Genomic DNA, 12,000 nt, shown 5'->3' with positions numbered 1-12,000 from the left:
AGCAACCCGTTGTCGTGCACGTCTAGTGTAACATGCTATACACTACTCTGCTGTGTAGGTATACTAATATATAGGTACTTAATATATATGAGATATTCTCTGAAGACGCTTCGTTATCTAATGTTTCCTGCTTCACGTGAGACACAGTCTAGACAAGCCATCTGTAATGATACTGCATCAATGAAACGCAACTTGCGAAGATCGACAGCTAAGATAAGGTCTCTGAATCGGTCCCGGTCGACTTTCAAGCGGGGCAACGGTTTAGGAGTATGTATGTAAAGATCAAAGCACCACGCGTTCCTAGACTGTCTTCCCTCCTTATCTCAGGGCTTAGCGATCTCGTTGGGACGGTTCGAGCTTGTAAGATAAACTATAACGGGAAAAAAGGCCGTGATGGGTGATGGGTGATTTGGGTGATGGGTGATTTGGGTGATGGATGATTTGGGTGATGGGTGTGGGCGGATGGCGACAGGGGTGAGGACGTCGATGGGTAGTAAAATGACAAGCTTGATACATATCACAATTGTAGTAAGTTTCCCGCGTATACGGACAAGGCACAAGGTGGGTATGCAGCATGTATGGTAAGCGTTGAGGTCCTCACTGTAGTACCTAGACCTTACTTACCATGGGAATTTATCCTTTTGACGGCGGACGGCGGATGCAAAATCTAACGACATTAATTTCCTCGACACACAGACGACAAATCTCCGTGAAACAACTTAGCCTCCGTCCAATGATATCGTCGCGTCATGCCATCGGGGTGTTTCTTCGTAAACGACGTACATACGGCACAGTAGTTGGTAAGTTGAGTACCTAGTTGAGTATAGTTGAGGTTAAGAGGTTTAATTCTCAACTCGTAGCCGCCACACCACGCACTTTATTGTCTCAGTCCCGGCAAGTAGAGAGAGTAAAGTAGAGAAAAGCATGAGACGACAACGACTTTCTCTTGGATAATCTTCTTATTGATCAATTAAAGCAATTGATAACGAGGAAACACATAAATTGTCCGAGTATCTTTATTGGCTTTGATCGTTGCCATTTAATCAATAAGTTGCATGATCCTGCTGCAAGTCCCGACGCCTTCTACGCCATCTACGCCTCCGCGCCTCTGCGCCTCTGTTCCCATGGGCTGATATTGGATACAGTTACCTACGCCATTGCATCTGCGAAAACGGTTGGATTGGCCATTGACCATTGAATTTGGCCAATGCCCAAATCGCAGGGAAGTTGGTCAAGGATATACACTATTTTCTTACTCTCGTTTCTCAACTACGTCATTGTGAGACCTCACGCAATCTTCTAAAATAAAATACCTTTGGCCTCTTCTGGACCAGCTCTCTCTGGGCTGGCGCGAGAGATATCCCTGCTAGTGCCTACTTGGCCTTAACGTGCAGGAGGCTCCACATACTTCACCTATCATCCTTGAACCATGAACCCATACCATGCCCGGGAATATACGTATCTACTTCCATGTCATAGTGGATCTCCCGCGGCTTAGACCGTGTAACCGTACTGTACCCTTTTTTTTTTTTTTTTTTTTCCCTCCCTTTAGCTACGATAATAAACTCAAAAATCGGATAGGTAGCGTTTCTTATCCGCCTTCTCTGCTTCTCCCTCACACTCCCTTTCGAGTATGTACGTACATATGTAAGGTATGTTAGGTATGCTTCCATTTCATGCAGATGGGCCCATCGTCGTTTGATACTATTTTTCTAGATACGGGGCCCCATACGTGGATGTGCGAATCCTAAATGCATTTCGACGACTATGTGACTATGTGTATGTGGGACTATTATATATTGACGGCTCTGGTGCAGTAGTGCTGGTATGCCAGTATACTGGTATGTAATATGATTTTTTCCTCACTATGTAGGTGGCAAGCTCGCAGAAGGACTCGTATCCAATCCAAGTAAGCCGCCGGCCCCCCGACAGCGAGGGCTAAAATCTTGGAAATACCCAGTTTACTAACCCCGTTGGGTTATGTGATAAAACGTATTAGTATCATCAGTCAGTGTCAGTGTCAGCATAAGCCGCAAGGCCCTCTTTAAGGTCCTCTTTAAGATAGGCGCCCTGCAGAACTTCCCAAAGCATACCTTCATCGGGTTCTCAATTAATCTTTTTTTCTTGTTTTTTCCTTTTCTTTTTTCTTCTTTTCCCCAGAAATCGTGTATTACGTGGGAGGGATGGAATTCTAGAAACTCCCGTACATCCGAGTCGAGGCGTTTCTCTGGTCGACGTGTGTTCATTGTATGGGGATCATGTGTTAAAACTGATGCAATTCTACCTAAGTACGATAACGACCCACGATTTTCTTTTTCCTTACTGCGGCTTACGGCTAGGTCCAGCACAGTACGTGTACGACAAATCACTCTGTGGGCCAGAATAAATGTATTTTTAATGGTGTTATCAATCCATTGGGTCCTTCCTCTTCGACCTTATAATATCATTGGTTCAATACTGGGAACCCCTCCCCCTTGCCCCCCCCATGTTGTTCGTGGCCCATGCTCCTGCCATCGAAAAACATCGACCATCGCCCCATTATACTTTGTGGGCATAGCGGTGCATATGGATTGCATAGCAGGCGACAAAAGCTTGCTGGGGTTGTCTCAAGAGAGGTAGGTACCTAAGTGTATGTAAAGCCCGGCTAACCCAGTGGATACTAAAGAGAAAAAAAAAATTAACAGCCACCGTGCCCGCCAAGTTAGCGCTGCTACTGTATGTAGGTATTGTTGCTGTTACCTATCGCTGCTCGTAGTTACCCCCCGTCGCCCCAACAGTAGGAGGTTAGTGGATTACTTTGTGGCCACCGCGGATGGGGAATCGAATACTATAGTGTACATATTGTAGTACATACCTTGTTTTAGTACATATGTAAACCTGAGCTAACATTTACCAACCCACAACATCTTCCTCCGTTCGCCGCCGTGTTTTTGTTTCTTCTCTCACCACCTCCCTTCCTACTTCCTACAGTTCAAAGGCAGGCCTAGGATTGTAGATATTTTCATCCACAATTCCTAAATCCTTCTCTATTGCCTTTCGATTATCGAACAAGAGAAGTTGAACAAGAAAAGAGCCTTTGCCCTAGCACTCCCGTGGATTTTGTGGATTCGGATTTGGACCACTGAACATCGAAGAAACCCGTCACAACCCTTCCGAGTCGATTCCGTCATATTTGCAACTCACAGCTGTAGTCTCGACCAGCTGAACCTTCACACACTTCCAGGAACCCGCCAGAGGAGGATAGTTGACAAGAGAGATCACGGTACGTATCTGCTGGTCTGGATTTCGAGAAGGACAAAGCCGATTAAACGTAACAAAGAACGATCCTTCAAGATTCACCTTTTCCATCCGATACCTACGCACTAGACCACACCGATCACCAACAAAACGCCGTACGCAGCCTTTGTGACGGTCAATTCCCCTACGGCCTCGATCTTTTTGATTTTCTGCTTCTCGAGGGGGTTTTTTTTTTTCGCCGCCCGGGTCTCTATTTTATAACGACCATATAACGCCCATTCCACTTCGCCCGTTGATACGGTTGTTCAGCAGCTCAGTGTCTCTCCAGCGTCGGTTATCCTTAGTCGATAGGTCCTTGTTGAGTACGCCGGAGAAGAGTTTAGCATTGCTGCTGGAATATTGCCTTTGCATATTCTCTCTTCGCCTCAACAACTTAGCTTCTGTGGATTTTTCTATGGGCGTTCTGTAAGCAGTTCACTCTGCTTGCTTTGGTTCGTGTAAGTCAAATTTCCATATATACCACCCAAAACATTCCCCCATTCCAACATATATAAGCTTTTCAGCTTCAGCATCAACCTCCCTGTGGACCACGTGCGGAGTTGTTTTTGACTCCAGGGTCGGAGGGAAGATGGGTTAGGTATGTGAGATATCATTCCTAGGCGCCGTCACCTCTGACAACGCCACAAGCTTAAAGATATCTCTCATTCCCTTGGCATCTTACCTCAATATTTTCTTATGTGATGAGTCTTGTTAAAAACACCCGATGCTACCAGCCTTTTTCGTTCTTATCCGTGATATTCCTTTTGAAAGGCTCTTGCGAGCAAGAGTCAGATGTCACGATCCTAAATAGCACTCTTGATCATGGAAACTTGCACCGAATCCAAAAATGCTAACAGAACCTTCCTCCTTTCCAGGTTTTTGCGAGTGTCTAACCGGTCCTCCAAACTCAAAGGTCGTCGGTACTACTTCTACCGCTGGGCCTGATTCGTGGCTTGAGGTTTGGACGAGGAGTTTATTCCCCTGTCTACCTCATTTGAAATCTGCCATTCCTAAATCCAGCAGCACCGACCCTGCGGATTCCTACCCCTCCACCCTCCTAATATTACTTTTCCAGCGACAGTTCGAATCTTTGGGAATGCCTTACACGCCCCCATCCCACCGTTCTCCTGCCTCCTCAGCCCCCCCTTCTCCTGACGTCAGTCGAAGACCATCCTTCGCCGTGCAAAGCCCAACCTCACCGAGACCTACTTTACCCCGGTCTACCTCTTATCTCACTAGGCACCGGAGGGCATCTTCGGTTGGGAGTACAACTCCGGTTACATCACCCCCAGCTGTAAATGGTCCCACTCCGGACACCACCCCTCCGGGGACTTCAGATAATCTGAAGGGTATTGTAGCCTCCCGCGGGATTCCGGTAAGGCAATCCCCGCCTCCGGTCGCTGATGTGCAGGCCATGCCCCCGGGGGCTATCATCTCTCCCCCAGAATCGGCCAGTGAAGATGAAGGAGCTGCTGAATTGCGAAATCGGGGACGGGAGATTGAAAATATGAAGGAACTGAAGGAGGCTATCAGCTCGATACCGCAGCACCGCTCGACGTCGCCGATCAGATCTTCGCCTGGCGATCTTCTTTTGTCACCGTCACAGGTTAAGGAACTAACCGGGGAATCGCGCCAAGCACTTCTTACAGCCACTCTGCCTGCCCTTAACACTGGACTTAGCACCGGAGCCCGTAAGATCTCTCACTCGAGATCGAACACGGATTCCCACATCTATATGTCCAAGTCAGCAGAGGAGTCTATAAGTACGTCCGAGGAAGGCTCTGAGCAAGATGAGCCGTTTAAGAAGCCGCAGATGGTACGAAAGAAGTCGGGTGAGTTAGTTCGACCGGCGTTACGGCCGCACAGAAGGCCGTCTAGCATGCCTGGAACGCCGACGTTTTCGAAAGCTGTTCACTTCGACTCGCATCTCGAACACGTACGTCACTTCTTGCAAGTTGACCGGCCACTCGCAGTTAGTGCCGGCACTTCTCCGGCGGATAACTACGATAGCGACAACGAATACCCGTTCGGAGTCAGCGAGAAAAAGAGCGCGCGGCCGGCATCGTTTGAATGGGAACTTGTCGTGCACAACTTTCCTGCAGAGACTCCGATACGCAAGGCACTCCCTGTCCGGTTGGAAAGAGTATGGATGTCACCCGACCAGAAGTCTCTGATAGGATCGATAGCCGTAGCCAACCTGGCTTTTCATAAGTCGGTAGTATGCAGATTTACGTTTGACTACTGGAAAACGACTTCCGAAGTGGCCGCCGAGTTCCACCACGAGATTAGGCCACGCGAAAATGAACCCGGTTACGATCGATTTCAGTTCAGTCTTAAATTGTCTGATTTCGCTAATCTCGAAGCTAAGACGTTGTTCTTCTGTATTAGATACATCGTCAACGGCATCGAATATTGGGATAGCAATGATGGCGTCAACTTCCAAGTTGATTTCCGTAAGAAGACGATTGCTGCAAATGGCAAGAAGGGCGGCCAGTCCGTATCTTCTCGCCCTGCCAACGGCCTACCACGTAGCACTCGCCGAGCTAATCCCTCGACAGCGGCTCGCCCAAGGTCTATGCCCGTCGGTGCGTTGGATGATTTCGGGCATGACGACGACGATGATGAGAAATTTCTTAATTTCGATAAACCCCTCCATGAAGTGCTTGGGGAGTCTGGGCCTGCCGGTCTACGGCTTAAGGGTTCGAAATCGACGAGCAGTCTGCCCAGCGACAACTTGTCGACTCGGCTATCAGCTCCGAGTGGACAGGCTTTTGCCAATCGGTACGACTTCGGGGCTTCGCTCACTGCCGCTAAACAGGCACACCGCGAATCTAGCCAACGGAATGATGGCTTGTACATGAAGCCCAATAAGAGAGCTTCGTTCAACGCCGTCCCCGCTGCCCAGATACCCAAGGCATCTCAGCCCAACCGAGCCCCGCCTGCGTCCTCATCTGCCCCATCGGGACCGAAGGTTTCCAACAATGGTTCTTCCTCGGCCAGCATAGCGTCGGCTTCGTACGAAGAGATCCTCAACAAATACTGCTTTGTACGTACACCTGGTAATGACCTGGCCTCGCATCGAAACGAGAACCACGACCGAAGACATCAAGTTTCGTAACGCTTAGACTAACTTTTCTGTTTGATGTAGTTCAACGGTTCAAAGCAATCCGGTCCTCATATGAGAGATGGAACCTCGCGCAGTGGTCGGAATGACGGGGTGGATGATTTGTTAATTCATGGGTCGAACAGCACCGACTCGAGTTCGAATGGTAGCCCAAACATTACTGATCAGTCGTATCATCACCACCACAGCGCGATACATCATTCTCTACGACAGAGTCTTAACCCGTACTTTGGTACTGGATACATGTCAGCAGCTATTGGTGCTTCTCCGGCAGAATCTCCGCTGTCGCAGCAGAGTCTTAGCCCGACTAGTTCCAGTACCCCTACGGGTAAGGTGACGTCTCCAGGTTCGATGACTGGCTTCCTCCCCCTTGCTGGTACGTCACCGTTCAAGTTTCCTGCCGACCCAACTCCATTCCTCGCCCAGAGTTCCCAAAGTTCCCAAGATCGTTTTCCATTTTTGTCAGACGCTCATACTGCGACAGCAATAAGAGGTTAAATGATTGAATCCGTATGGGACCGAGCATGTTCCCGTCGAAGGCAACCCTATCATGAGTCTTAGGAAGACTGCAAGTCCTCGCAGATATTCTCCCTCAAATATCGATTTAGACGACCTTCGACGTGTTTGCTGGAACTGGAGATTGTAATTTCCCAGCAGCACTCGGATTGATGTTGATAACGCGCAACGATCGTCTTGTGTTTTACATTTTTATATTACGACTTAACATTTTCTCGGTATATACGATGCATTTTCTTTTACGGAACGGCGTTTCAGGTCTAGCATCAAGGCGTTTTGTGTGTATATGTGGCTTTTTATGATACCACCAAGTACACGGGGCGGTTGCAAAAAATGGCCACGTGCCTTTGGAAGCTGGCCGACGTTCACGACTGATGATTTTCGTCGTGGAACGTACGGCTATGATGGGAAAGAAGGTTGGGACCTAATGCATAATTCTTCTATACCGCCACCTGACACCCACACCGGTGTCATTCCCACCTCAGCGGTAATTCGGAGAGAACCGATAAGGTCAAGAAGGTAAAGCAGAGGTGGAGTGGGCTTCTGAGAATGAAGCGTTACTATCACAGCACATTAGGTCACGAATGAATTCTCGTTTGCGACAGCGTTCGGGGGGTTGTGGCTAGGGTTGCAATAAGGTATATTGCTATAAAACAGCAATCAAATACGTTAGATTTCGCCTTGTGAACCGTTGGTTTCCTAAGCGGCATCGTGTCGAGTGCGTCGTAGCTGTGGCGTATTAGTGTTCGGCTGTGCTCGAGCTAGGATATTCATCCTGTGGCGCGCATAGCTGTCGACGTCTTTAGCTATTGGATCGTACCGACTTGTACTATCTTAATAGGGAAAATGGGTTGGAGCTGATGTTAGTTTGGGGTTTAGGGATACTGGATTGGCTGTACAGATGAGTAAACGGATACACGAATAGGTTACGTGGGAGTGCTCGGTTGGCTAGCCCGGCAGCCTAACAATTCGGGACAGATAAAAACTAGGATACCTCGGAATAGAATTTTGGCTACCTCATTTCACTCTATTCCTTGTTTTATGTTGTAGCGTGTAGTTCTAGATTGAGTCTATTATCCATCCTTCGTCAAAATCTAATATATTGTAAGATGCATTAGGTGGTGTTCCAAAGTTAGCTGGCGAATGCTTTTTTCTTATGTTACATCTTAGGCTCATGCTGTTAGGTTGTCTGGGTCTGATGGAAAGATGAGTCTGGTTGTAAGAGAAAAAAAAGCTGTATGGTTTGATTATTCTCATCGAGATCAGTCCATGCTAACTTCACCAGAATCCAAACCACCGAAGGTTGAGAGACCCCCCAATAGCAAGCGAAGGGATAAAAATACGACCGACGGGACAATTTCTCAATAAGCCTAACACTTCTCTTTCTCTTAAAATGTGCCATTTAGTGAATAGAAGCCGGCAGGGGCGGGATCAATAAATGCCAACATGTAACCTAGTATTCTATAGATGTCTATAGCTATAAGGTTTATAGTTAGGTAGGTACCTAGGTAGGTAGGTAGTTATAGACATATGCTAACCTATGTATCTACTCGCTCGGCACATACCCCTTTGGCGGGTGCTGCCCATCCGGAGTCTCCAAGCTCGAAGAATAGTACACTGGCGCTGAGCTCCCCTCCCACGCTTCCTTGATACTAGGTAGCACGGTGCGATTGTGCAAGTCACTCGCATCAACCAAGTTCGGCGCCGGGTATCGCTTGTTGCCGCCCTCGTCATTCAGCGGCCCCGCGTACGAGGAGTTGAAGTACATGTCTGCAAGCAGGACATCACCGTTCCAGGAGCGTACGGTATCCCCTGTCTTCTCGGCGACGAATTTGAATACGTTGGCGCCGACGTCGAAGCGCCCGAGCGTGTGCAGGTCCCAGTTTGCTTCGGCGGTCGCGATCTCGCTGTAGTGGTTGTAGTATGAGTCGTCCGTGGTGCCAACTAAATCAGGAGGCACGGCGTCGCCGATTAGGATGGCTAGGATACGGTTTTGGATCGAGTAGGTCTCGTTCTCGTCGAAAGTGATTACTACTAAGGTGTTCTGCATGAAGCGCTTGTCGGAGAGAAGGGGCTCCAGGAAGGTCCGGGTCCAGGTCCCGGAGACGGTCACATCGGTATCGTGGCCGTCGCTTGTCATGTTGGGAGTGATGAACATCCATTGCGGGAGAGTCTCGTTCTCAAGGTCTTGGTAGAATGCTATGAGGTCAGTTAGTAAGTATATGCTCAAGAATCATCGTAAGGTAATCGTCGTGATCTCCAGGTAGGCTTCTAAGTAGTTGCTGGAAACCCCTCCTAAAATGATAAAGTACGTACTGGTTAGGTTCTTGATGACGGCCAGACGGTCGATCAGGCGAGCATTCGCGTTATAGCTGACGGCCGGGTTGTGCTTCCGGACGTAGTCGTTTTTGCCGTTTTTCTGGTTAATATACGCGATGCCTTCGAAGCCGCTGTACGGTATGTCTTCCTGGTACTCGCCCCATGAGATACCCTTGTCCTCGAGCAGGTCGATAATGGTGGAAACATTCTTGTCGACTTGCGTGAAGTCATCGTGCTGCATCCCGAAGTAGTCACCGCCGATAGCAGCGATGTAGTTTGGCTGCGAGGGGTGCGTCACCGCGTGGTAGTTGGAGAGCGTTATGCCTCGCTTGGCTAGCCACGCTAGGTTTGCTATTGATCGTTTAGTTATCATTTCCCGAATTTTACTCTGTCTTCGTGGCTAAGTGACTTACGATCGCCTAATGCCATGTCGTAGTCCGTATTCTCCAGCCATATGATGGCGAGTCGGTCAAAGGCCTTTCCCTTAACATTGCTAGTAGGGCTGAGGGTTTTCGCCGTAGCTCTAGCTTTCTCAACATCGCTGGTTGCTGTCGCAGTGTACGTATTTTCTGCTTGAGCGGCGACGTTGGCCGCGAAGATTGCAGCCGAGAGAATGAGAGGGTGCATGATGTCCAACTCACGCTGATTACGACGCAATGAGCATAGAGATCAAGCAAGCGGTCGAAAATTACCAAACTCTTTCACCACGACACGGCGAGGTCGTTACCTTTGAATAAGAGACTAGAAGTCTACGACACCGCCGCCGCGATGAGAAGTTTTGAACCGGCAGTGCACCAGGTATCGCTTACACATGGGCGCGGGCCGTTATAACTATTGGCGGATACTAGGATTTATGAGTGGAGAGACCGAGTTCCTTTCACCGGGGTAGGGTTACATTCATCTTTTCTACTTTGGAAGGTGACCTAGAAGGTTACCTATAGAAACCCTGAAATCCTCAGCTAGATGTTAATGTCATAATAGTCTACTGTATATACGCGGAGAAAGCGAAATTTGTGAGCCTCGGTTTACTTCTGTCCAAACGAGAAGTTTGAAGATTACTAGGTTAGGTATGTATGAATTCTAGTCTTCTAGGTACTTTACTTGATCACCAAAAATAGCCAGATCGACAAGGGTCAGGCGACCATCACGATCAGTTGTCGTCGATCTCTTCCAGAAGCCAGCCGTTCAGTATCATACTCTACAATAAAGATGGAGACATGCTGAAGATCATTTCATATCGTGAGAGATTCTAGGACTAAACCAAGTTTATCGTGTATTTGGTATGATACGTTCAAATGGCATAGACAAGCAGGCCGAGCACGTGGAGTCTTGAATGGCCAAGCATTGGGTATGAACCCCCTGTCGTCTCCCCCCCAAAAGAAACCGCTGACAATGCATTGCACTTTACTGGTACGCCACTGAACTGCCAATCCCGAGAGCTAAACGTTCTGCTTACTCCCTTCTCAATGATTGGCCCCTTTTGTCCTTACCTTTTGCTCTTTCGACCTCGGGCTGGACTGTGGCTACTTTCCAAACTCGGTCAATAGGTAGTCACATTACTTAGAAACTAAGCCTAAGACTTAGGTACCTAGGTAGGTAGGCGTATGTAGCTCATATGAAGAGGGCTTGTAAGTCAAGTAGGCACGACTAGTATCATTGTCGACTTCAAGAATACGATAGGTTGGCACAATCACTTGCATGCAACTCTATCTTCAAGTCTGAATAGCCGCAATATCAAAGTATTGTTCCAACTAGCATCACTAGCATCACTAGCATTACCCCCAAGTCACGTCGTCTATAGTTTAAATCAACATGCAACTTACCGATATTAAAGCATTCTTCGTCGGTTTAGGTCGCCAACGCCAACGGAGCCAAAAAGACCCTACAGGCTTATTCCACCTTGGCCACAAATCCAGAAAATATCATCGACATTCCGATGAGTGCTGAAAGCATAAGTGATGATTCTAGCCTTGACAGCTTCCAAACGGATTACCGGCGGAATCTATCTCTAGGTCGCCTTCCCGAGTTCCTCTCCCACTTCACCTTTGGTTTTGCAGATGGCCTCAAGGTTTCATTCGCACTGACGGCAGGATTATCGTCCCTAGGTTACACTAAGACGGTCATCTACGCCGGGATGGCCGAAATTTGTGCTAGGTGCATCAGCATCAGCATGGGCATCGGTGGATATCTTGCGGCGAAGGGGGAAATAGCCATGAAGAGCCGAGATCACGGCGAGGGGCTCGAGTTGGCTGGACGAGAGAGCATCTTAGAATATCTCGCACCCTTAGAACTCCCGCCTCATCTTCTCCAATACGTAAAAGCTCATATCGACTATAATCCTGCTGTGTCGCGGCGGCTGCTGTGCCACTTGAACTCGACTGCCGATGGTTTAACAAGTAAGACCAAGGGATTCCCGCCTGCGGTGGTCGGACTGTCAGAATCCGTCGGGTACATGCTCGGTGGACTGCTACCGCTGTTCCCGTACTTCTTCGTCGGTCAAGTTGCTGATGGTCTGCGTTGGAGCTTCGCTGTCTGCATTTTGGCCTTGTTCGTCTTCGGGTTTGCCAAGGACTATCTTCTCCATAACGAGTCCGTTGGAAGTAGTTGGCGATATGGAGGTACAAAAAGAGGCCCTGTCGTGTGGGAAAGGGTGAAAAAAAGGCTGCTGGGAAGGGATGTGGATGGTCGTCATTGTATAGCTCCAGGATTCCGTCGTGCTATTATACCCTCCCCTAAGTCGTCTAGTAAACAGCTCGAATTATAGG

General features: G+C 48.5%; 3 protein-coding genes across 3 annotated transcripts; 2 read left to right on the top strand and 1 right to left on the bottom strand.

The window, feature by feature from the left end:
- Positions 1–4,372: 4,372 nt before the first annotated feature.
- Positions 4,373–7,008, top strand: F4817DRAFT_361067 (carbohydrate-binding module family 21 protein; the record flags this gene model as incomplete). The annotated part of the gene is made up of 3 exons (XM_049306356.1): positions 4,373–6,322; positions 6,425–6,827; positions 6,983–7,008. 3 exons carry the CDS (start codon positions 4,373–4,375, stop codon positions 7,006–7,008), a joined length of 2,379 nt encoding a protein of 792 aa, XP_049155795.1.
- A 964-nt stretch (positions 7,009–7,972) lies between these two features.
- F4817DRAFT_347957 (phosphoesterase-domain-containing protein) lies at positions 7,973–10,118 on the bottom strand. Its single transcript, XM_049304622.1, has 3 exons — positions 9,649–10,118; positions 9,233–9,586; positions 7,973–9,115 (listed from the first exon to the last, which is right to left on the bottom strand). The coding sequence occupies exons 1-3, from the start codon at positions 9,860–9,862 to the stop codon at positions 8,463–8,465; spliced, it is 1,221 nt and encodes a 406-aa protein (XP_049155794.1). The 5' UTR covers positions 9,863–10,118; the 3' UTR covers positions 7,973–8,462.
- Positions 10,119–11,171: 1,053 nt separating this feature from the next.
- Positions 11,172–11,999, top strand: F4817DRAFT_319211 (VIT family-domain-containing protein; the record flags this gene model as incomplete). The annotated part of the gene is made up of 1 exon (XM_049301029.1): positions 11,172–11,999. The coding sequence occupies one exon, from the start codon at positions 11,172–11,174 to the stop codon at positions 11,997–11,999; it is 828 nt and encodes a 275-aa protein (XP_049155793.1).
- Position 12,000: the final 1 nt, after the last annotated feature.

The sequence above is a fragment of the Daldinia loculata genome (genome assembly GCF_022478755.1).
Source record: "Daldinia loculata strain CBS 113971 unplaced genomic scaffold F4817scaffold_56, whole genome shotgun sequence".
NCBI classification, from domain to species: Eukaryota; Fungi; Ascomycota; class Sordariomycetes; order Xylariales; family Hypoxylaceae; genus Daldinia; species Daldinia loculata.
Note: the sequence above shows the minus strand (reverse complement) of the source record. Positions and strands in the feature narration are given on the sequence as shown.